Source organism: Xiphophorus maculatus, chromosome 19 (genome assembly GCF_002775205.1).
Source record: "Xiphophorus maculatus strain JP 163 A chromosome 19, X_maculatus-5.0-male, whole genome shotgun sequence".
Classification (NCBI taxonomy): Eukaryota; Metazoa; Chordata; class Actinopteri; order Cyprinodontiformes; family Poeciliidae; genus Xiphophorus; species Xiphophorus maculatus.
The window spans coordinates 13683160-13710106 of record NC_036461.1 but is presented as its reverse complement, the minus strand read 5'-3'; the positions used below and the strand labels follow the sequence as shown (position 1 = coordinate 13710106).

Below are 26947 nucleotides of genomic sequence, written 5' to 3'. Positions count from 1 at the left end.
CTGAAACCCAAATAGAAAAACACCTGGAACAAATAAATTTTACATTAATACATAACAATTTCTTATTTTACAAAGAAATTGAATTTTTGAAATATACTTGTAGAATAAAGATAGTTAGAAGTAGTTTTTAAGTAATGGCTGGTCTATTGCAATTTTTAATAGAGGGCAGACTGTGTATTATCAACCAGTAAAATTATTGAAGTTCTCAGAAAAGTTGGATTTTCCTGTAAAACTTGGCCTTTGTATGTTATTTGATATGTTGGAATTGGCAGTGTTGGCAATGGTTGGTTTTGGCTGGAAAAATTTTGTTACCACTGACACCCCTTTTGTGTTGACTGACAAGGACATACAATAACTTCTCCAGCTCCTTTAGAAAATTATCTACTCATCATCCAAAAAAATACTCCAATTTGAACATCCCAAAATATCTGGTAACCACGATAGTTACAGTCTTCCCACAAAGATGTCTGTTATTCTCACTGTAAGAAAACTGAATAGCTTACTAATGTGCAGTGTGACTTTAAATTATGGGTTTGGATTATGGCATCAAACACGCTTCCATTGACATTGTTGTAGGAGTTGCATTAATTCTCAACTGTTTGATTGTTCATTCATGTACAGATATGTGTAAAAAGACCAAACTGGTTCCCAAACATGTCATTCATCCTCTCATTTTCACCAATCAGTTTCAGTTTGGAGACAAGTTTGATCTCTTGCTTTCTGTTTGCTGTTGCAAGTACAGTAGTTCTTATCACTTATCAGTCAGTATGTTGTGTTTTTCTTTACTCAGGTTATTTCTCATTACTCTGACTATAAACAGAAATATGACAAGAGTTTAAAAAGTCTAAGAACTTACAGTTCTACCTCTCATTCTTCATTTTTAAACTAAACAAACAAGAAAGCTTACTGTCACACAGGGAGAGTTTCTTACCAGATGGTACCCTGTCTTATAAAATTTGAGCCCTTTAGTCTCAAGCATTCCAAAGCAGCTTCTCTTTTCCATGTTTCATTGTAGAGATGATGATTTTATTGTGATATGCTGTGTTAGTTTTCAGTTACAGTTTAACTGGATGGGTATTTCTTTGTAGCTATTGCCATCCATGTTCTATTAGGAGTCTTCCTAACGCTCCATGAGATTTTGAAGTTGAGATGTTTTCTAATCTAACTTTGCTTTAAGCTTCTTTTAAAACTTTATGATCACACCTATCTGATATGTTCCTTGGTTGCTGTGATGCTGTTTGTTCAATAATGTTCTCTGACAAACCCCTGAGGCCTTAACAGAACAACTGGATTCACAGATTAAATTACACACAGGTTTCTGAAGACAATTCCTTTCACTGGATTTGATATAGCAGTATTAGAGTAAGAAAAACTAAAAAATAGTAAAGGATATTGTAATATTTGGACCAGAAGGTCCTTCTGGATCTTCTGGTCTCCACGAATACATTCCAAACCATGACACCATTCCAAGCCTCTAAGACCAGATAGGACATGTCAGCACCCTATGATATCATTATGGAAATGTATGATCAACTGGAAAAAGGTCACTTGTGAGTTGAATTTTACAAAAAAGAGCATAAACTCTAAAATTAGCTGTTAGGGTATCCTAAATATCTGTCCAGAGATGTTTATTTTAAGCTTTTTATTTTTGTTCTTTGTGCATTCCAATGCATTCGCTATTAAGTTAAATATGTTCTCCTTGCTGCGTTTGCTGAGTCCTTAACCAGTTGCTGCAGGTATCCTTGTGAAAACACTGAAGAAAGAAAAGGAAAGAGCAGATGATGCCATCGCACGGCTTGCTTACATTACTGATGTCAACGTGCTGCCCTCGTTGAAATTATCGAGCACACAGCCTGTTTCACAGCCTAAAGAAACAAAGATGGAGACATTTTTCAAAAACTGTGGAAGACAAGGATTCACAAGGCTTCACTTGAGGAGAGGAAATAAAACTTCAACAAGAGACCATAGTGAAAGAATGTTTACAATGCCACAGTTTAGAGTAAGAAAGGCTGACAACTCTGCCACAGACCATGCATGTGAACCATATCCAGTGCTTCAGAATAATGAAGGAAATAATGAAACCTTTACAGAGGATGATAGCACAGAGGTTTCCACAGCGCCGCAGTTGGAAGAGCAAAATGTGGACACCTTACCAACAAACCACAGAGAAGAAGTGTGCACAGGCCGTTGGTTTAGTGAAGGAAACCCGAACAGCTTTGGAGTGGACCGGGAAGGCCAAGCATCAACAGCAGTTCAGTTAAAAATGGAAAACATGGTAAATCTGCCGGCAGAGGACCAAAAAGTGTCCACAGTGCCACAGTTTAGAGAAGAAAATATGGAAACGGTTCCGGTGGGACGAGCTGGGCAGTATATGAAAATAGGTATTTACACATTTTGTTCTTTCTCTATTTTCAGAAACACAATTTTAGTAATAATATATTCTTGTTTATGACACTTCAATTTTAGCAGAGTAGTTCCTCAGTTAAAAACTAAAATAATTTTATGATATTACACAAAAGTGGCCACTTTATTACTTGCACTTTGCTGGATTGATTTTAGAATTATCTTAATTCTTTCTGGGGTTCTTTTGTGCAGAAAAATCTAGAACAGGTACGCCCAAAAGGCAGAATAATAAGGACTCCTAAACCTACAATTGTGGCAAGCAGCCAATCAGATTGAGCTGGAAGTTTCCAAAATTGTAGCTGTTCACTGCCACCAGGCAGCAGTAAATACAGCTAAAAGACTTTCAGAAAAATTTCAACATGACATTCAACCTTCCAGATCTGGATCAAGAGATAAGTTTGTGATAAATTGGGTACTGAGTCTTCAAGCAGGTGATCTCTCTCAGCTGGAATGTAGACAGCTTTATGCAGTCATATAGACTGTGGCTGTCTATTGTGAGCTGTGGGCCGTGACCAGGATCTTGGATTCCGGATCTGACTTCACACGTCTTTAATTTCTGTAGAATGCAAACTGTGGGATTGTGGGATAATTAAAAGATTTCTTTTTCAAACTGTTGCCTCAGCAGCACAGCTGTAGACAGCACAATATATTAGACATGTAATTTGTTGCTTGTAAAAACTTGATGAGTTTGAAAATTGTAATTCTCAGTGGATCATGACGGGTGTAGCAGAGACCAAGAGAACTTTGCAATATTTATCCAAACACAGTTCAGACAGTATGTCACTGTAATAGAACCTCTATTCAACTCAGTTTGCAGTTTGTAAATCCACAATAATTACTTAAAAACACTTATTTGCTTTGTTTTCCTTCTGGTCACTGTGTGCTGGAAACAATTTTGAATATGAACTAATGAACCAGACTGCTGGTCACTTTTGTCTTAAATTGATTTCCTGACATCAATTTAAGATCTCAAGCTTAAATTGATTAGTTACCCTTCCTGTTTTTTCTCTGGGACACAGATTACAATCTAAACCTTTGAAGATAATAACAATGTTCAATTGCAACACTTAACACAGCAGATGTTTGTACATTGTCAGTATTGTTTTTCTAGCTGTTTAAAGTGAAACAAGAACGCAGAGGTTGCTGACATTTAAGACAGTTGAGCTTTTATGTTTCAAGCCAGAGGCAACAATTATTGAGCTTTTCCTGGTGAATTTTGCTTCAGTGGAGCCTTAAGTGTGACGATAAACTCAACCCCTTTAAAAAGTTTGGTCATAGCCATCGAGCATTGATGTGTGAGCCAGAAACTCGTGAAGCTGTGCTGTTGTCTGTCCGAACCACAGCTCCCTCATATACTTTGACATTTTTCTGCAACAGTGCCCAGTTTTGGAAATAGAGCGAACAATATGGGGTCCCTGCTGAAAAACAAGCACATGTTTTAACTCAGACAGAATTAATGATCAGTCATATAGAGGGGCAGGACAGAAGGAAGAGCTTTGAGGTATGCCTGCAAACCAGCAGTTTATAAAATCACTGATAGATTATGTGCAACCTTCATTAATCACTTTGTCATGTCATGCCATAAAGGCTAAACTTTGTCATCCAAGTGGTCCTCGCAGAGAAATGAAAGTTTTTGCTAACTTTAATTAGCAAAACTTTAATTGGACAATTCTTTCTCCAATTATGACTCACCATTAATAAATCACTCTCCCTATTTGATGGGGTAAAAAAACTAATGAGCTCAGTATTTTTATTGATCATCCATTGTCCTGTTGCCATTGATGAGCTCCTAACACAATGTTACAGTCAGAAGTTATGATTCCATATATCATATTAGTCCAGTCTGGAATTGTTTTCCTGATTCACTTCTAGTCGTATCAATTTTGACATTTTCTCTTTTCAAGACTCTAATTCTCTGACATTCTAATTCCATAAACCTCACTAAAAATCTCAGAGAATGGTGCTAAACCAACTATAAAAAGTGTAAAGTTAAACAAGCAGAAGTCATCTTCAGAGCACAAAAAAAGTGGCAGCATACTCCCGGAGCAAAGCAGTGGCTAGTCAGTTTGCAGTGAAGTTGTTCCCAGTTGTCTATATATAATTATATAGTAGCACAAATGCAAATATCTAAACCAACATCACAGAGATCTGCAACAGTCTTAACAGTGCTGATGTTACATACAGGGTAAACTCAAGAATCACATAAGAGACACTAAAGACAAAAGTAATGATAACAATGAATCATGCTCAAGAAGTAGTTCATAAGGCTATATTTTTCTGGCGAGGAAGTCATGAGAAATGTTTTAAGAACAGTACTTTGGATACCTGACAGACTGGTACTCGACCCAGAGATTTAAAAGCAATATATGGGGAGCCAAATGTGCTTGTAATTCACTACAGTGGTACATAATACCTTGCAACAAATCTGTAATGGGGAATTTTATTTTACCTGCATTGTTACTTTAATGTCCCACTGAAAGCCGGGGTGTTCTGTGGGATCAAAAAGTGTGTTTTACTCACCCAGAGTGTAATAGCATGGTTTTAATGCAACAGTCAAAACCTTATTTCAAAGACACCGTTTGCCAGTAAGCTCTCTAAACCCGTCTACAGTTAGATTTATTAGAAATATGTGCCTTGGTTTTAGTTAGACTTCTGACCCAAATGCAAGATACTCTCAGGAGACAAAGATGAAATGGTTCAAAAAATTATTATTAACAAGGAATATACAATGGTAGAGTACAGGGTGTTAGTATGCATGGTGAAAGGTAGGGTGGTGCTGGAGCTGAGGTAGGAGTGGACTGGGTTTGCAGGTGGAAGCTAAGAGCTTGTTCGAAGCCAGACAGGTGGGTTTGATGAAGAGATGAAGAGAAATCTTAAGGTTGTTGGTCATAGGAGAATGATGCAAAAGTAGTAAGTGAATAACTTAGAGATTATGTTCCAGGAGCACACAAAGAGGTAGCCTTCAGAAAGAGAGAACAGGGAAGGTATTATCATAAAGATCAAATGCATAAAGTAACAAATAGGGAACCCAACGGCAAGCTGATGTTAACACTCAGGCATTGTAGCCACTTCCTCTTACTCAGCCATTAATGAGGCTTGATGCAGTGCAGGTGTGTGGGAGCACCCAGCTCAGCCCCACCCTCCAGGGAAAACCTGCAGCTCTAGCGCAGAAGAAATACATGACATCATGTATTGTATCTAAAATCTTAGATAATCCTACCCTGTTTGTGGGTCGAAGGGAAGTTAAATACTGATAAAGAATCAGACCGCAGCTGCAGTTAAGTGCTCTTGTTCCGTTGACTCATACTCAGAACAAATGATTCTGGATCACAGTTGATTCTCTTAACTAACCTTCCATTAAACGAGGAATGTTTAATGGGGCATGGCTCCTAAGGGTCATGTGTTAAAAAATGTGTTTATTTTTACATAAATTTCAAAAAATTGATAGGATAATTAAGATTAATTTATACTTCATTCTTTAAAGGTTTTGATGTTTTCTGTTGTTTTTGTAGTTTCCACAGAAAGATCACACCTTTGACGTTGCTAATTAATATCTTAATGAGACCTTTTGAAATGTGCATGTTTTTCCAGTGGGAATCATGAATGGAAAGAAATGTGTTTAATTAGAAAAAATCTGTTCCTTTATTGTTTGGAAATGATAATCAGAGAGATTGTTCTCTGGAAGAGATTAAGCTTAATTACCTACTTCCTTAATTAGCTGATTTTTAAAAACATCATTGCAGTTCCAAGTTTTCTTCATTTCTTTTCCAGCAATCTAAAATTTCTCTCGTCCTATTGCAAAGCAAATAAATCAATCTCTCACCTTGGTCATTGTAAGTGAATAGTTTCTCTTTTCCCATTTGTTTCTTAGAGTATCTCACGGAAGCTGGAAAGCTTCAGTAATAAAGTTAATATTTGTGACAGCAAGAAAGTAATTGTTCTGATTTTTAGTAACAGTTGATGTTACTGTTGGGAACATTTTTTCCAACATTAAATTGATATCCTGAACTAAAATGAGATAGGACTGTATTCATAAACTAAATTGTACATTAGCCATGTTAGGTATTTTATCCATGAATATTGATCCCATTTATTCACGCTAGGAAAAACAGAATTCCTAGGTCTTGCAAACCCTTGCTAGCAATGATGTCTCTGGCTTGGAATGCTTCTCCCATTTCATCACACTTCATGCTGAATCTTCTTCTCTGCTTTGTTTGCTCTTACAGTTTGAGCAGAACACACTTTAAGCTCTATCAGCTGTTAAGCAGCAGGGAAAAGTTGGTGCTGTACCGAGGAGCTTTGCAATTTGGGAAATAAAAAATCTATTTAAGAGTCCATTAAACTGTTACAGGAGGATTACTGAAGAAATTTTATTTGCCTGTAGTGAGACTGACTATCACTGTGCAGAAATCCGGAGTTAATTCAGCATCATAAAACTGATGACTATTGACTAACTTGTGGCCAAAGAAACCAGTGCATTATGTTTGCTGGAAATTTAAATATATTTAGTTGTTTTTCTACTCATTTGTCAGTGTTTTAGTCATTAGGACACTTTTTATACATCTGGTTTGGAAAGAAATGTTTCTTATGTTTGTTTTTTTCTTTGAAGAACCATTTAAAATTTACAAAAACATCTGTAGTGTGTTACTGTTTTTGCAACTCTTTTTATGATTGAAAATATTTTGAATTTTTTTAGATTTCTTTGTGACCTTTGATATGATCTTTTCTTAAAATAACACTATTTAAAAGAATAGTTGTTAATATATCAGCTTTATTGATCACATTACTTTAAAATAGACAGAATGTCCAGTATATTCCAGGAATTGAATTTTAATGTACTGCAACATCTATCATTCCTGGGCATCTGGAAATACCAAACTATGTGCACATTACATCATTCTTCATTGCTCTGTTTTAATCCAAAACAAATGTGCTGCAAAGGTCTTTGTATATTGCTCAATAGGTCACTAAATGTTTATATGTTGGAGTTTAACATTTATCCAACACTTCATGTTCTGCAGTCAGCAACCGTTCTGGTTTCTGTGAGGCAAATTCTGCTGTGCTTGTGTATTATCGCCAAATAGCTTAACCTGTCATCTTTCCAAAGAACATTGTTGCCGCAGCATTGTGGTTCTTCAGGCGCAAATTTGTAAACTCAATTTGTGTTGCTATTTATTTTAGAGGTAGGAAATATTTTTCTTTCATGTTCCAAGCAAGATACATAGTCCTTTTCTGATTATGCTGTCATAAACCTTTATGTTTGCCGTGCTAACTGAGGTCTCTAGCTTCTGAAAAGTACTTTGCAGTTCCTCTAAACACTGCATGCTCTAAACTTGGTGAATTTGATCAAAACTTTGCTTGATGTTCAATGTGAGTAACATTAGCAACTTTTTTTTAAATGGTTTCCATTCATGAAGACTCTTTTTTTTTACTGTAAAGTAGTGATTCCTAAATTGTTTGGCTTGGAAACCCACATTGATAGTCAGCAACAGTTGCTTCCCTGAGGTCACTGCTGATGTCCTCCTATCTTGGCATTGTGTTAACTCTACTAGTTTGCTTCAGAGCAGCAAACCGCAAAAAAAATCTGTTTTTACAGAGCTGACCATATTAAGTTAAACAAATTTGTATGATGTTTAAATAATAAAAGCAGTACTTCCCCTCTTGCCCCCTTCACTGCTTTCCATTTTTTAGGATTTATTAAACAGTGTCTGTCTGGAATGAAATTGAGAGTTTCAATATACTTGAGATTAGATGAAAAAAAATATATATGTTTTAGGACCCATTATATCTACGCTCATTTTATTTGATGCTTTTATTAGGTAATGTTTCCCCATTGCATAATTTAAATCCACAAAGCACACAGATTAAATTAGGTTATCCACATAAACATCAAAAGAAAAACATTGGTGAGTCAAATTCTCCAAATTTGAGGATTAGTGCCATCTTATCTGTTTTAAGCTGGTTGCGGTTTCTCAACACTTGAAGCAAAGAGAAGGAGAAAAAAAAAGAGACAGGGTCCTTGTATCCGTGTAGTTTTAATAGTTCTCTAGCTACAGTATGTTAGTGTATGAAATGATGTGATGTTTCTCTGAGATATTCCTGGTATGTTGATGTTCATGCAAGCCAAACGGTTCCCCTGTGAAAGCCCAACAGTGAATTGTTGAGATTGGCTCCAACAATGTATGTCTGTATGTTGGCTGCTGGTTTTAGTCAAGACTTTCCAAAAATGAAGAAACACAAATCATTTACTAAACAGCTATAATTCTCAAACAAGTCAGAACCCTGTGTATGTCCCTTTGCAAACGTCACAAAAGTAACAATAGTGGAAATATTGGAAACTGATGTCAAGTTTGGGGTTTTCCAAGTTTGAGCATTTACTTAAGTTTGCTTCTTGTGCAAAATAGGATATTTTTCCATCTTCATAACACTTTTGTTAAATCAAACAGTGTTGGATCACAAAAAAACACACAAAAATCTAAAATGACCATCTATGATATGATGTTCCAAATGAAAAACTATATTTAAAGCACATGTATAGATCTTAAGGAAAAATCCCTATTAAAATCATTACGAGCATATAAAGCAGTGAGGATGTGGGGTTCAAAATAATTTTATGTCCTAATTTGTAGAAGTTTATGTTGGAGGGGGTGGGCTGTAGTAGGTGTTGCTGACATGCTGTTTATCTTTGTGTTTATATCCCTCCTAACCCTGAACAACAGTCTAATTGTTCTTGTGGTTTGTCCTTGGTAAAAGGTGGAAGGTTGGGGGGTTCAGCCCACATCTGGCTGCCAGATCGGAGTCAAAGGATGTGGGAGAGACCACAGTTCTGTCTAATTTTCCCATAGTTATTAGATTTGTTTTAGGGGAATATGACAAACACAGACATTGTAAATAAGGTAATTTGAATGATGGGTTTAGTTAAGCAAATATTTTAGAGATTAGAGTCCCATACTATGTTGTCCAGTGAGTAACAGCCATGATTCAGGACTGATGAATCAGTCATGAATCCAGTAAGCTGTTTGCTGGAGGCAGTTTAGAGATACAGATCTCAAGCTCTAACCCAGCATGTGCAATTATAATTGTTTTTCATTTGTCCAAAGCTAAGCGTCTCTTTGTCACTAGCTAAAGATGAAACACAAGAAAAGAAACCAATAAAAAAAATCTGATGTTATACCTAAGTAGTTTCAAATTTGATTTACTGGTTTTAAAAAGATTATATGTGACTTTAAAATATTAATATATATTTCCTGTGGAAAAATATATTAATATTTTCATGGAACAATATGTTATAGTTTATACGTTGAGGTCTGTGGTTGCAAACCACAAACCTCAACATGGTGTACTATTAAAGTAGTATTAATACTTTTGAATGGTGCTTTATGAGTATTTTGTGTTTCAGTACAGATTTTTATTTCCTCAGGTTCAAAGTTGTCAATGGGAAAACAGGAAGCATTTGAGATATTCATAAGAGATCACGAGGAACATCAAACCATTGAAGAGAATACGAATATATTCAAAGAAAGGTGAGTGACAAAAGGAACAAGATATTCTTCACACAGTGTTATATGGCTTCTGCTTGCATTTAAGATTCCTTCTGATACAGTAAAGTTGCTAACACATTTTTATTTTATCTTTTTCATAATTGTCGCACCTCAAAGCACACACTTTGGTTATTTCCTTAATTGCAGTTTTCCATTCATTAAATTTAGTGTAAAAAAATATTTGGCTTCTTCTTTTGACCAGATCAGATGAGGCCAGAAGACTTGGAGAACAACTAAAGGAAGGCAGAAATAGAATCAGTGAGTTCTCTCAACATTTGCAAGTTCTTCTGTAGATATTTCATTACATTTTTTAGCTGTGAACATCTTTCACATCTACAGTTTGCTCTCGGTGTTATTCCTGCGGTACCCAACCAAAAAACATCAACACCAGATCACTGTCAGGGTGTTGAGTCCCTCGAGCGTCAGAATATCTTTCACAACATTCCTAAGCTTTCCCAGAACTGGGAGGCATTCAAATTTCCATCCACTTATAGTGGGCTTCCAACCTGTGCTTTTTACGAGACGATCTCAGGCTGTTTTATGACGATTCTGTTAGAGCTCCCCTGAGGTCTTCCTGATAGTCACTAACTTAACTAAGCCAAAATGAGTCCTGGCTTTAATTTGCAATGCAATGTGAATGAATCCAAAGATGTTCACAGTCTCTCTGCTGCAATTTAACACGTGTACTTCTTGTAAAACTATGTGTAATGGTAGTACAATGGCCTAATTTTACAGGTCTTTGTCTAAATACTAGGTAAATATAAAATTTAACAGCTTTTGGATGCAGTTTCTAATTCTTAGTACTAAACATGTAAATGCAAAATAATTTAGTAAAAAAATTCAAATTGCTTCTTTAAAAAAAAAAAAAGATGACAAATACAATTTTTCCTTATCAGATGGACTTGATGTAGTGTTCATTATCTTTGTGAGCGCCTCTGTAAAAGCAGAAGTTTTGGTAGTTGTTTAATGTGGAGCAGTTGGGTTTGTGTGATATCAATAGGTAAGTCCAAATAGGTAAGACCTCAACAATGATCACAAAGAAGCAGTAGTTCCTATCCATCAGTCTGGGAGGGGTTAAAACATGAATTATTATTATACAATGCAGAACAAAACAAATTTTCAAATCAAATTTTCAGGGTTTGATGCCTCAGTATGCTTTACCCCAGGATTAACCCATTTAATGCTCAGAGAAAAGATGAAAGCCCCTAAAGCTACATGCGATTCTCTAGAGGCCTCCAGGCAGTTATCCCTAACATTACAGTTAGAAAAAGACTGAATAAGAACAGCTTGTTTAGAAGCATTAATAAGGTTCTTCTTTCTAAGAGGAAAATGGCATAAGTCATAGCATTAACACATTTTTTTTTTTTCTCCGAAGAGTTTTTGCGGCGCGAGTGGCTCGTATTTTTTCGACAGTAGGCAGACAGGAAGGAGGGTGAGGAGAGGGGGGAAGACATGCGGCAAAGGACGTCGCGGGAGTCGAACCCGCGACGTCCGCGTCGAGGACTAAGGCCTCCAAACGTGGGGCGTGCTGACCCCCGTGCGCCACCACAGCACGCCCCAGCAAACAAATTTTAACAAACCATACCCAGCATGTCATGGCGCCATCAGATTTCTTATGATTTATGCAGCACAGTTCTATTACTGATGATTAGACAGACATCTTCTGCAGCTCAAAGAAAACCCCTGCGCATGTCTTGGAGCGGTGCGTGCGAGTGAAAGGTGGGGAGGGAGAGGGGGGAGTAACAGAAACACATAATTGGTAAGTCACGTTATTGCTTGGATTTTAATCGGTGCGTTTTGCATCCAGTGAAAACAAACATGTTAACAAATAAACTCGACAGTATGCTATAAGTTTAGTGATATTTCCACAGTTGCAGTCTTGACTGGTCTTGAAATAAAATCCCAAGTCCTCAGCGCCCGAGACCGAGACAAGACCGAGACCAAATGGGGTCGAGTCCGAGACGAGACCATCAAAAACTGGTCTCAAGACCAAGACCGGTCTCGAGTACTACAGCACTGGCACCCACTATTGTGGGTTTATGGCTCACTTCACACACCAATAAGATAGATATGTTTACAGCATGACCATGCCTCATCCCTACCTTGGATCACTCTCAGTGGTTTGGCAGTTTGTGCCCGTTACCCTCATATATGCCACCATGTATTTATCACCCCTACAATCTATTGTTTTCCTCCTTTCACCCCAAGAAGTGCTGACATGGCCATGTTTGTTTTGCATCACAAAGAAATCAAGCATGACAGCATTTAGTAACCCTTGTTGCTCCGTTTGACCCACACACAATAAAGTAAAATGAGGATAAACATTTCTATGATGTTCTCAGCTGAAATGTAAAAAAAAAAGACACTGTTTTTAATCAAAAACAGTGTTGCTTCTTCTGGCTGGTAACTCAAAGCTTCTTTGTCGTTTTGGAAGCCCTTCTTGGACACTGTTAGCCACCTATGTCTTATGGGTAATGTACACCGCAGAAAGATTAGATGTAATATCGTGAATTTCTTTTGCTGTTGGATATACCCAGCTTGGAGGGCTGGTAGCAGGGGATAAAAAGAGAGATGGAAGCACGAGGAAACATCAGTGTCTAAACATTACTCTATTGTACTTGGCCACGGCACGTAGGTCTGGAATCCAGTCCCACTGGAAGAGGATACATTTTGAGCCTTTCAGTTCAGAGAGTGCATGCATGTGTATGTATTTGCTCAGAAAGATCAGTGATTCGCGTCCTCTGCAGTATAAAAATTGGAAGGCAGCTGGAAGCAAGCAGCATCTCCTGATTATTTGGCCAGATGTTGGAGGATTTATGCAGCGCAGTCTTAGGTAAAGCATCTGGTATCTCTTAGGTAATACACTCTGCTCACCTTTAAATAAATGACCTTTAAGCCCAAGATGTTTCAAAAAATATATCATTATCAAAAAATATATAATGTAAAAGCCTCCTCTTTTTTTTCCTTCCAGTGTGCTAGACGTGTCTGTTTTACATGGTCTCGATCAATAGTTTTTTATTCCTTCTAAACATTTCACTCTGGCTCTTGGCTTTTTCATGGATTAATTGTGCAGTTAAAGATATTTTTTACAGGGCCTTGAAAAAACATTGACACTATTTAATCAACCTCACAATTTGTCAAGTTACATTCAGAAACTTCATGGTAGTATATTTGAATTTTATTTGACAGGTCAACATACAGTAATGCATAATTGAGAGGTGGAAAATGATGTATGATTTTCAAAATACATAACCATTACATGACTACTCCACAAATCTGATCTTAATGGAAAAAATAAATAAATCAGTGTTGAAGAGTTATTAGCCCAATTTGCATGGCAAAGAACATTCAAACATGGTCAGATGACTGATCACAACAGTTGGGCCTACATTCAAAAGACTATGTGTGATGTGTAAAGCTATCGCTGTACATGACCCTGAACAGGCAGGGGTCAGAGTTGAATACAAGATGGAAGGAGCTAAGAGCTAAGTGAAGGATAGTCAGGAAAGAAAATTTGCTAGAGGTCGCAAAAGACTTGGGACTAGAGTGGCGGTTTCACCTTCCAGCAGGAGAAGATGCAGCCAGAACTACAATGAAATGGCTTAGATCAAAGCAGATGCATTTGTCAGGATAGTCCAGTCAAAGTCCAGCTCTGAATTGAATTGAGAATTTGTGGCAAGACTTGAAAATCAATGTTCATAGATGGCCTCTATCCAATTTCAGTAAGTGGGAGCTATTTTAGAATGAATGGGGAAGCTCTAGCTTATGTGTGAAGCTGATGGAGAAATGATATGATTACAATAAAAGATGTTTGTTTTTACGGGGCGTCAGAGGGAACATAGGATGAGCATGCTAATACTAAATACATCAAACTTTTCAGAGTTTTTCTTTTTTTTTAAGCCTTTCCACTCACAATTATGCATCACTTTATGTTGGAATGTCATATAAAATCCCATTAAACTATATAGGATGTTGTGGTCGTAAATTAGGTCTTTGGGGATTTTGCTACCACAACCTTTCACTTTATTCTCCATGAACTGATGAAAAACATCAAAAAGACACTTTGAGAGATGATGATGTTAGAACGGAAAAAATAACAAAATCATGAAAAGTTACAAAGTATTTAGCCACACTGTGACTATTTCAGCTGTCATGCGTCACAGTTTGACATAATAAACTAGATTTCACATGAGTGTTATGATTTATGCACTACTCATGTTGCAAATACAATTGTTTTGCATAAAGTTTTCATGTACAGCTGTTATAAACACAGCTATTCAACAGAAAACAAAGACTGTTTAAAAAAGTTTTGGTTTAGTATAAACAACATTTTATGTTTCCTCTCTTTTGACATGTGATATTTGTTGTAGTCAAGATACACTGGTAAACTTTTCCTGTAGGTTTTTCTTACTATGTTGATCTTTTGAGGTATTGTTTCTTGGTGTAAACAATATATCCTTCTGTTTACATCAGAAGCTGATCTAGATCCTTGATTCATGGTATACTTTAAATCCCATTCAAGCATCATGCCACCAAAATGTGGGTATTTATTGAAACTTATAGCTTAAAGCTTGTCTTCAAAGAGGATAACTCTTACCGTATGCTATGCATGTAAGTTCAGTTGCAGTGTGTCGCAAATAAAAGGGACATTGTGAGGAAAAGGTTTCTCCCCAGTTCTGTATGTGCTGAGTGGACACTCACGCTGCTTGTTCTTTATCAACAGGTGATTTGTTGAATTGTTGCTCGCTCAGTTTAGATTTTTTCCAGGATGGGGAAAGTGTAAAACTATTTATATTATTCATGCGATTCTCATCAACTCTTTCACTTTGTTGCAGATGCAGTGCATTTCTTTGCCATATAAAGTGGCGGCTATAGAAGGAGTTTATTGCCAGGATTTCAGTTGCATTTAAAATTGAATCTGTGGTGCTTTGTCTGGCGACTGCTTTTTACTGCTCCACAAAGCCAGCACGCAGGACTTGTCAGATATTACAGATTTGTGGCTACAACTACTACGCTACGTAATAGTAGATCACAGGAATTTCCTACTGTGGTTTCTTTGTTTTGATCTTAGTGTTGGGGATTCTGAAATGCTTATGTACATGCTATGATGGATTTGAACAATACAGACAGTGCGCTCATCATGTCTTTATAAACTCCCTTTTAGAGTGATGGTTTAAACATCCCTTAATCCTTTAATGTTCCTTTGAAGACATAGACTCGACATCAGTAGGCGTGTTTTAGAGTGTCGTGTTTGTTAGAGAAGACCTAGGCTACCCACCTAACCACAAAATGAAGCCACAGGGCGTCTCAGATCATTTACATTCTCAGCTACCCAAGTACATGGCTTCATGAGAGGATCCCAAACTCTGCTTCATACCTCATAACCATTTGGAAAAACAGTCTTGTCACGGGCACCATATGACTCTGTGTGTCCTGTATAATGTTTCACTTCATCTGTTCAAGTCTCTGCTGTCTACAGAAACCCCTAAAGTGGTTGACTTTGAACAAAAGTGCTTGTGATGCGCTTGGAAAGATAAACTGGTTGCACTGGCATTTTGCAAACAATTTTAAAGCTTTCTGAAAGAAAGTGCTGACTAATTGAAAAAATCTTGTGGGTTTAGAATCACTTCAATCCACCTATTATAGGACAGCATGGGTGGCATTTAGTGTAAAGGTACTTTTATAAGAGAGGACTTCATCTGGATTTCTCATCTATGGAGCTTAAACCTCTGATTTTAGATTGGACATAGCATCACTTTGCAGGGCTCAGTTACTGAGCAGTTTTTATGTATGAGACCTAAGGGATTGTTAAAGAAAATCACAGACACTACCATTCTGCTACCCTCCATGTCTGTTTGTTTGTGACCCAAAAATCCCAAACATCTCCTTCATGCTTATTCCTGGCATTGTTTGCACAAACAGCTGCAGACACTCTCAACCTAGCAACTCATCTAAACGTGGTGAAGGCAATTTGCCAAAGTTCAAACTGAGCATCAGAATTGGGAAGCACTGGGGTTGTAAGTGAGTTTGAACAGGCCATGGCTGTTGGGCCTTTACAGACCAGTCTAAGTGTTTCTGAAACTGCTGATCTACCCAGATGATCACACAACCATCTCACAAGCATACAGAGAACGGTCCAGAAATTATTTCCAGTGAGTGGAAATTATGTTGGTGTCAGGGTCTGACTTGTTTGAGGTGATAGAAAGGCAACAATAACACAGATAATGGTTGTTGCTACTGACATATAGAGAATGTCTTTGAAGATTCTCTGCACATGTTGAACCTTGAAGCAGATAGACTCCATCAGCTAAGGATCACACTCACGGAAACAAGAAACAAAAGTTAATTTATATCATTATATAAGGACTGGTTAATTGTCCTAATCTTCATGACTAAGAGTCTACACCAATCGTTTTTCTACTGTCTATAACTAATAAAGAATGAAATAGTTTTCCATAATTTAAGTTCGCCCTATTGGACTTCTCAAAAATTTTACCCAAAATTTTAGTTCTAAAACTAAATATTGTTTTCCTAAAAAAAAATTATTTTTTTTAGAAAATATTTTTGGTTTCTGAACCAAAATGCTCTTCAGACGAACGCTGAAATATTAAAAATAGAACGATGTCATGAAAAATGATGGCAGTTTTTAAAGTTTTTTTATCTGTTAAAATCACAAACTGAGGAAAGTGCAGAATGCTCTTGAAGAGGCTACGGGTTTGTTACCACAAACCTATTTTGTTTTCAGCTTCCCGTTTAGCATTTCTTACAGATTGCTGAAAGATTATTTGAAAGCACATTTATTGTTGAAAATTGTTTAAAAAAAAACATCATGTTTTTGTCTTCATTCTTCTTTGTCTTCAGCTGAATTGAAGAAGCAGTTACAGACACGGAGGAGACAAAGAGCAGCTCATGGTATGAAGATAAAAACGTACATCCATTTTCTGTACACCCTTGTCCCTAGTGGGGTCGGGAGAGGTGCTGGTGCCTATCTCCAGCGAACGTATCGGGCGAAAGGTGGGGTACACCCTGGACAGAACGCCAGTCTGTCGCAGGGCAACACAGACACAGACAGGACATCAACAAAAACAGCCCAGGACAAGCAACCATGCACACACACATACACTCACACCTAGGGAGAATTTAGAAAGACCAATTAATCTAACAGTCATGTTTTTGGACTGTGGGAGGAAGCAACATGCAAACTCCATGCAGAAAGACCCCAGGCCGGGAATCGAACCCAGGTCCTTCTTGCTGCAAGGCAGCAGTGCTACCTACTGCGCCACTGTGCAGTGAAAACTTACATGATTGTTAACGAGATAACTTGCGTGTATGTTATACCTGCACAATATACCTGTACACTTTCTTTAGAGCTTGCTAAGACAGTTCCACCGGCAGTAAGCTCTATGTACAGTTATGTAGTGGGGAAGGAAATTCCACAGTAGGAAAAAGGGAATTTTAATGGTATTGCAAGGAACAAACCTATTACCACTGTAGACATCTATTGTGTAAATATAAAAGCATTTTTTATGTTGATTTGAACATTAGTCAAAATTAACTAACAAGAGGTAATTCTAATTTGTATTTTGAAATCAGTGATCTCTTTTATTTCTGGGCTATACATATGATTTAAAATAGAAGCAAATTCATTCTAACCATCCTTCAAAGTTAAAAAGAATATTCGATGCATGTGAAGCAGATGTAAGGTCAGGCAAATATATTATTTTATAAACTTTCCTATTCCTACATTTAGAGCAAAAAAAATACAAGTTATAAAATACTTTAACTGTGACAAACAAGGATAAGAAAGATTAATAAATTATGTTTGGGAGAAGGCCACAAGAAAGCCTGTTGTCACAAATGTAGTTGTGGAGGTTTTCTAAACTGGACCTTTAAGTGAAGCATGTCCTTCCAGCACAGAAAGATTAAACTTTTTTTGCTACAACCTCTCCAGATGTGTATGATGTGAAACACAGAATGAAGAAACAGAAAATCATCACACGCCTACTGTTATGTATGGTGGAGGATCTGGCATGGGACGGAGGAGCTGTTTCACGATCGTATGAGTTTGATTTCAGCTTTTTCCTGACCATGTGTTGAAGTGCCTTTGAACATTTATACACTGATGTCATATCAGTGTATAAATTATGACAAATGGGACATCATTTTATCGTTTTTCTAAACTTGTCACTCCTGAAAGGATGGGAAACACTGAACTTTCTGGCTGCTTTTGTCTTGTGTGCATCAGTGGCCACTTCAAAGCTTTTACAGAAGGCCTCAGTGACTGCAAGCTTAAATACCAAAACTGCACTCTGTTAGCTTCTCTTCTGATGGTTTTGATCTGTTAACATGCATGCTTTGATGAGAAAATTTGGTCATAAAGCTAACATTTTCCCCTGGTTCTGACGTCAAAGGGCTTTTCTTGTTAGTTTGAATCTCATCCTCAGGGAAGAGTTCATAGCAGCCATGTTTTTATTGTACATGACCAAAATAACATTTTACTTACATTTTACTTTTGGATGCAAATTTCTAAATATCTGCTTGTTTAACTTGAATTACTTTATAGCTGCGACAGGAAATGATACACAGGACAAGGAGGAGAACGACCCCCTGGAAGAAAGCCTCTGCAACCAAGTTAAGCAAGAGAAAGTGATGTGAGTTGTCTCAAATAACTTACCAAATGTTATTCCAGTTTTCCCCCCCAAGACCCTGCTTGGTCTGATTGAACACAGCAGGTGCTGTGTAAAGCCAACTAAAGATAAATTTTGCACTGCTGATATCCCTTGTCAGCTACAACAACAACCTTGGCCACCTACAGGCTCTGAGGACAGAGACTGAGCATCTGCAGCTGTTAATAGACAGGGTGAAGGTCAAGATTCGGAAGGATTTCCAGACGTGGTGGAGTCAGGAGGCTTTGAATCTACAGGTGACTGGCCTCTTTTCTATCCTTGTGACAATGCACCTTACAGTGCCTTTTGCAATTCATACCCTTGGACTTTTCATGTTTTGTCATAATAACACCAGAAACGTCAGTATATTTTACTAAAAAAAAACAACACAATCTAGGATATAACTGTAGTGGCTGAAAAAAACTCTAATACAGAGTTTTCAAAACTTTTCACAACTAGGAACTTGGAAATATAAATGCATTGGTATTCACCCCATGTTTAATTTCACACTTCTAAATATAAATCCACTGCAGCTCTGTTGCAATAAGCGTCAAATGGAAGACAGACGACTATAGTGTCATATTTAACTACCAAGTTCAGACACACACAAACAAAAAACAATTTCTTAATACATGATTATATCTGTCCCTCAGGTCAGGGCAAGGGTCCGGCAAAAATGACAAATGAAAAAACTTGTTTTAGACTAGCAGGTAAACCAGCATGCGCTTAGATGTTGAGCTTGGTGCAGAGCCGGCGGTCCCATTGAGACTTTATGCTGATGCCCATCATTAAACAGTTCCAAGCATCTTAAATATGCATACACACAATGAACTAAAATAACAGTGGCAGCAATATTATGCTTGCTAAAATTAATGAAGAACATTGCATCCAAATGGAAGGACATTTATACTTTGAGACAAAGTGTGAAAAAGTTCAAGGTTTATGAAAAACAATTGTCAGAAGCTGTAAATCTACTCTGATTAGATTGAAACAACAAAAAATGTGATTCTGATGCTTGGTTTGTATCAATGTTTTTCTCTTTATAAACTGTGTTTCTTACCATACTGGTGTTTTGAGCATTGCTGACATTTAGCATGTATACTACCTGACAAATGTGTCGATTGCTGCCTCTGTTTGTTACAAAGCTAAATGGGACTTAGTGGGAGGGAGAGTAGGAGGCAAACAGAGAGGCATTTATTTTTTCCTCAATTCTTTGTGACTCAAACATTAACAGAGTGGATAATAACATGAGTCAGAGTCTATTTTAGTCTAATATACAAAAGATTGCAGAGAGGACGGCTGGCAAAGGATTCAATTGTAACACTGACTCAGTGAGGAGTCAGATAACTCACGCTTTGCTCAGCCTGGACACCTATTGAGCACATTTCAGGCAACCAGCCAACACGAAGATGTAAAGCAAGAACATCTGAGGAGCAAATTACGCTGACCTTAGGATTGGAGATGAGTGTCTCTCTCTTTTATCTCGGCAACATTTGGATATGAATTTCTGAATGACAGACGATGAGGAAGTGTAAGAGACTTCACACATGCAGCTTTGCCTGACAAAGCTGAGTATTTTTCTTACCAGCTTATGCCCAAAAGCGCTGATCCAGTAGTAGATGCACACACGCACTTACTTAAACTTTGCATTTGCTAAATAACGAACCAGAACAGTAAAGCATCAGAGGTGCTTTCTTTAATCTGTCAGGTGTATGTAGCATGCTCACGTTATTCTGTTGGGCTGTTTTTGTTGATAGTTGTTGTAGAAATGTTTCAGTAATTTTTTTTACATTTTTTATTAGGAATCTGAGTCGGAGCCTGAAGCCAGTTATAGCTCTGCATCTCAAAATGAAACCTTGCAACCATCTTCACCTGGCACTCCAGGATTTTGGTAAGAGCTTTTCTGCTATATTTTTATATGTTGCACTTTTGCTTTTCTGCCAATTAGGAGTATTGTGAATTATTTTACAGGTCTCAAAAGCCTCTTTTACAACAAAATCAGTTTTTTTTTTTACATTTTTGAAATTCCGGATGAAAAATTGGTGATGCGGTTTTGTCAAACAACAACAGATTACACAACTAAAGTCTTCCTTTATCTCTGGTCTATTCATTGTTTTCTTTGCAGCTGATTTTCGGCACATAGCAAGACAATTATTCCCTCCTCTTTTTTTTATTCAGTGTTTGTTTTTAAACCTTGAGGAAATGCTTGGACAAATAAACAGCTGCAATCCACAACTCCTTTAAATTCAAGGATACTAACATAAGAAAGCTGGCTAGCATTTTTTCCGAATTGAAGAAGTGACAAACTTTTTTTCTTAAATTCTAAAATGATGTTTTTTGCCCCTTTAGGCCCAAAATTGGAAGAATGTGTTGTTTTTTCAAAGAATTTAAAAAAACTGAGAACAACCAAATATATGTTACTCCATGAACTGCACTGAGATGTGAATTTCCCTCTGGAATTAATAAAGTATTTTCATTCATTCACTCATTCATTCATTCATTCATTCTGCTAAACACCTTCAAAATATACACCTTCTGATTACATTTAAATTGAGATGAATTGTTTTTAAGTCACAAGTTGCATGAAAAAACAGTTGTCGTCAATTACTTATTTCTACAAAATACATGAATGTTTACCATTTCATAATTAGTTGATTACTCAACAACGTGCTTCTGATTGCTGGCTTCCACGGAACAGACATTGAATATTTGTCATCACTTACAGGCGTTTGTGTGCATTTTCTTCACCATCTGTGACGCCATCAGCCAGAGGACACTCACAACATAATCACAGCCCGTATTTATCGTCTTAAATCTGCAGTAACTCTGATGACAGTTATTAATGCACACACAGTGAGGAAATGAGCCCAGAGTTTGTCAATGTTTTCCTCAGATACTGATCACAGAAACTGCCCTTGAAATGATCCCTCTCATGTCTGCTGTTATCGAGTGTTTACTACCATATGGCCATTTTACAATATGCTACTTTATTTGCTGACATAATGCAACCAGGAAGATTTTGTCTATTTTGTTGAGTTTTATTTGCTCCCATTTCTTTCTGTGAGCTGTTGCATTTTCACTTTGAAATAAGAAAAACTAGAAAGAAAGAGCAAAGAAATTGCAGAATCCATATCAAGTGTAAATTCCTTATGCAAACTGCACTTATACATGTCATAGTTTGAAGCTTGCTCAGAACTGAACAGAGGAATCAAATCATTCTCACCACAATTTTGAAACAACGTTTTCCACTTTTCCATTTTCCAACCACAAGCTTCAGCGTATGTTCACAATGTGTGTGAAGTGAACAGAAAAGCATACATCACTTTCGAAGGGAAGCTTTAATCAGAGAAGCAGTCAAGAGGGCTTTTGTAGCTCTGCAGAAGCTGCATCTGTTGCCAGGCTGGTGCACCCCGCAATTCTGACTTCTATAAAGGAGCTGGAAGGAGAAAGCCATAAGAAATCCTGTAAAATCTCCCACAAGCCATGTAGGGTACACTGCAAACATGTGGATGAATGGGCTCTGGTCAGAAAACCCAAAGCTGGACTTTTTGGCCGACATGCAAAACATTTTGTGGCAGAAAACTAACAATGATCATCACCCTTAACACAAAATCCCCACTACTAAACATGATGGAGGCACCATCCTGCTGTGGGAATATTTCTCTTCTACATGGCCAAAGAGGACTGAGTTGAATGCAAGACAGGCCTGGAAGAAACTTGCGAGAGGGCCCAAAATAATCAAGACTAATTGTTCAAAAAGCCAAGCCTAAAAATCCAGCCAGATCTAATTTCTACATTCTAATTTCTGCAACAAGAACATCAGAGGAGAAATTTTGGTTCGGGTATTGCATTAGAAGCGTGATTACAACAGATAATGTCAGCCACTCACTAGAATCAATGTTTTCTCCACAACTAAGTTGCATCTACACAAAAGTTGGACAAAAATACCATTAAACTTTGGTATCCCCTCTCTTCAAGTAACCTGTGTACAAGAAAGTTGTTAGTGACAAGGAATTATTTTTGGATTATTTTGCAAATCTAAAATGCAGCAGCAGGTTTGTCTTGAGTTATGAAATAAAAATGATAAAACACAAATTGTTTACACAATACATTGGATTAAAAGTCAGACATGTCATATGTTGTTGAAACAGAAAGAAGTTCAAAAAGCATGTATTTGGTCTTCTGGCACACTTTTCTCAGTGTTTTAAAAAGAAACCTTGTGTTTAATTTTGATGAACCTGCAGAAGAAAAATTCTGGCTGCTTTATGCTGTAGCTCCATCTGGTGGTATAAAGTAGGGGACACAGATAACTTCCATGTTTAAAACACCGACCTGTGGTATTACTTTGACATTATCTCTGTCTTTATGAAAGGCTCTGCTTTCTTCCACAGTGCTCCTGATCTAAACAGCACAATGAAGGAGTCTCCATCAAAGCAGGACACAAATCTGGACAATTCAGTCTCTTCCGCTCCTGATCTGAGGTCATTCACTTTTTAATTCTCTCTTCTTTTATTTTAGGAAAGTATGTCTAGATTGTACTACATTGCAGTTTGTGAATTGGAAAAAAAATGCCGAGAGTGGAAATAACTAAATTTGTCTTACTTTCAGCTGTCTTGCACCCATAGACAAACTTCCAGCACCAGTTTGGTCAGCCTGGAACAAGTCCCAAGAGGAGAGTAAGAATTCATACTGGAGGTACATTATCCAGAGGGTAATCACAGACCCAAAAAGCAACCAGAATATGTAAATTAAACCAATTGTTCCTTCCACTGAAAAGCTAATTAGAAGACTGAAATAGTTTAACTTGGGGAAATTTGTTATTTTTCTGGTATGTATTAAATGAGCTGTGACTCCTGCTAACTGAAATTAAGCCTAATTTTTTTGCCTAATTTTTCAATTAATACTTTCATACACAGCCACACACACAATAGTATGTGTGGCTGTATGTAGCCGAAATCCATACATACAGCCCAGACCTGCAGATTTTATAGCTGTTCTGTGTTTTTTCTTCACTTACGAGAGCCGTCATAAATTTTAATGTCTTTGTGAAGTAATGTCTGCGAGTAATGTTCACAAATCAAAAAAGTCTCGCTTTAACCCAGATGCTGAAAGCTCCTTTTTACAGCCACTGTTAAACACTCGCTGTAATATGTATATGCTTCCTCTTAAACAAGCACTCGCAGCACAGACCCACTTTTGTTCTGTAGTGAGGCTCTGAAACACAAGGAGCTGTTCTCTGTCAAAGTTTCTGCTTTAAATTTTGCTCCACAAACAGTTTACATGTTTCATACAGGGGTCATATGAAGACTTTTTTTGTGCCTGCTTCAAAACAAACATGACCACTTTTTTTAAAAGACAAATTTCAACCCTTGGCATGTTAGAGTAACCACAAGTACGTTTCAGGAACCTTTCCACAACAACCCTCACGTCTTCTTCCATTCCACTGACTGGAGATCAGGAAGTTGATTCTAACATCCTGGCCTTTGTTATGGCCCGGAAAAATCTCCTCAGCAGGATAGGTAACACACACACACACACACACACACACACACCCTCTCTCATGTAGTGTCTTTCTGTCTTCTCAAGGACTTTGCATTGACTTCCATTCATTTTTTCCTCTATTTCAATAGCCTACACCTGACCCTTACCCCTAACCCTAACCCCATGCCTAACCCTAAACTCAATTCACACCTTAGTCCTAAGCCTAACCCCTAACCCAAAAGCAGCACTTTTTCTCATTGAGACTTAAAATGTACCAAATACAAGGTCATATACACAGGCACGCACTAATACAGTTTGCACACAGAAATTGGTGCAAACTGTACTTATAGGTGCTCAACGCTGCACTCTAGTGGTGTGATGAATTACAATGCATCAGAAAGTTTTGTTAGCATTAAAGAGCTTGAGTTCATCAGACAATACAGTGCCTCAAAAAAACTAGAGTTTTTCCAAGTTTTGCCCCACTGGATTTCAGCGTGGCCATTCTGACACATGCATGCACTTTGATCTAAACCATAGCTGTCAAACCCCAGGCCTTCTGCAACTTTTAGATGCATCTCTGGTCCCACACACCACAACCACAGGACTCTGTAGAGCTTGAGGGGATGAGGAGGTGATTCAATCCTTACATTCAGGTGTGTTGGACTTGAGACACATCAAAAAGTTGCAGGACAGCAGCCCTCAAAAACTAGAGTTTGACACCCTGATCTAAGTAATTTAATTATTCTCTAACTATGTTTTGAGACTTCACCTGCAGTGTCACCATTGGCCTATTGGCTGATTTTGAGATTAAATGTCTCACGGCCTGTTAGTTTTGGTGCAAATCCGAAACCTAAATCTACCTTGTCTTGCCAGGTGTTCAGTTCTACTATTCATTTTCCATTTTCTGATATTACGGTTGTAACGGTGTTTCTGTAGAATATTACATAAAGAACAGTTTGGCATATTTGCTCAGAGAAATACCATCTCTATAGATTTGTCGGTTCTCCCATTATAACTTTTGTGTAGATGTTTGCTTTGCCAACAGCAGATTTGCCTGTGTTGTATTTTGTCATCAGATATTCAGAGAAGCTGAGGTTATAGGCTACTTTAGCTGTTAGACTACTTTTTTTACAACACGGAAAAAAACAGTCTAAATGAGTTGAGTTTAGTTTTTACTAACTGAGGAAACGAAAAGTGCACCAAGTGTTGCTATCTGTCAAATGTGTGCTGTGTAAGACATAATAGCTACTAATCAAGTAGGTTTGTGCTTTGTGTATTTTAGGCCCCCATAAAGATGTGAAGTTCTAACGAGGAGCCATATCATCACTTCCAGGCAAACGAATGGTCTGGGAATTTGTATTGCCGCAGACCACTCATGCTTTCTTATTCTGGACAGCAGCATAAACCACAGACTATGTCTAACGTTTGATGTAAACCCTTTTACTAGTAAAACAACAGAGAAAAGACATAATAATAACCAGAAAAGAGCCGCAGTATTTATTGAAATCTTGTGAAACTTTTTAATTGGTGACATGTCTCAACATTTAGAAAGAAGTGCTTTTTATATTTCCAGCTGAGTTTGCTCTATTAATTTTTATGTAAATTAATATAAAACTATGGGACGTAGTGTGAATAATAAAGCTCTTTATTGCTTTGCCCAAACAATTAAGGCAAAATGCAACTGTGAGATCCTGATATGCTTGAGCCATCACTTCCATTGTGCTGTTGTTCTGCACTTTAGGAAACAATTCGCTGCCGGGGTACAAAGTTTTTATTTTTTGTAGTTTCGTCCTCAAAGAAAAATACTTTTACGATGCTACAAATGGCACCTGTGCTATGTGTTGACTTTTTAAATCCTATTTTCTTGTTGAGCTCATCAGGACAGTTACCTAGCAAAATTTTCTCTGTCAATCTCAAATGGGATCTTCTGAGTAAGAGCAAGTAAAGAAACATAAAGAAAACATAAAGAAAAGTAAAGAAAATTCAGGAAGACAGTCCATTACTAGGTAAATTTATTCTTAAATTCTGGGAAAAGCTTGAGGCCATTGTACAAAAACAAGCAATCGGTTCTGTCCTTCTGACCTTTGCAGCTGTTCTGCTAAAAGCCATAGGGAAGAAGATCCAACCAGCCACTGTGGAACCACCTATGCCTTTCAAACAACTTGTCAACATTTTGCATTGCTTTGCATTAATTTGTTTGATGGATGACAAGAAGTTGCACACTTTGCATTCAGTTCTGGGCTCTGTCGTTGCCTTGGATATTTCTCCAGACAACTCACCCTTTAAAGTCATATCTGTTACATCTCATTGCCATGACGTTAACTCCATTTCCACAACTGCATGAAATGTTTTAAGATCTGTTTAAAGGTAATATGGAATAGTAGAAATCCATTCATCCATTAGCTAGAGGCTAGAAGGCGGGGTACAAAATTCAGTTTCTGGACAGAAACAGAGTTTTATTTAGTTCACATTACAGTAGAGGGGATCTAATTCTGTTACAGAATTTGTTCAATTCATATATTTAAAATATAAACCATTATGTATATATACAACCAATCACATCCATGCATACTGACCAGCCATAGCAGCAGTTTCATTTTCATCTTAATTATTAGATGTCGACTCACAGTCCTTATTGCAATGAGAATGTGTGCAATATCGCAATCATAAATTACCTAACGGATTGAATATTTATTGGGCTATAAGAGTTAAGGCACCATGCATTAAAATTTTGCCTGATGATAATATATTTAACCATTTGCATTTCTTTTTACTTTTAATGCCTATAACTAATATAGATATTTGTTACTGTTATCAGAAAGCTTATGGATAGTGATATATGCATTGTGATGATGG

At 37.3% G+C, this 26947-nt stretch overlaps 1 protein-coding gene across 1 annotated transcript in view; it reads left to right on the top strand.

The window, feature by feature from the left end:
• The window catches only part of kif6 (kinesin family member 6), a 55244-nt gene extending 29793 nt beyond the window's left edge, over positions 1-25451 (top strand). Inside the window, exons 13-23 of the mRNA XM_023352259.1 lie at positions 1737-2381; positions 9824-9926; positions 10147-10202; positions 16806-16856; positions 18508-18595; positions 18732-18867; positions 20413-20501; positions 23002-23091; positions 23219-23305; positions 24014-24129; positions 25374-25451. Of these exons, the coding sequence (XP_023208027.1) occupies positions 1737-2381; positions 9824-9926; positions 10147-10202; positions 16806-16856; positions 18508-18595; positions 18732-18867; positions 20413-20501; positions 23002-23091; positions 23219-23305; positions 24014-24129; positions 25374-25399 (1487 nt within the window). The 3' untranslated portion in view covers positions 25400-25451. The remainder of the gene's footprint in view (positions 1-1736; positions 2382-9823; positions 9927-10146; positions 10203-16805; positions 16857-18507; positions 18596-18731; positions 18868-20412; positions 20502-23001; positions 23092-23218; positions 23306-24013; positions 24130-25373) is intronic.
• The last annotated feature ends 1496 nt before the right edge of the window (positions 25452-26947 follow it).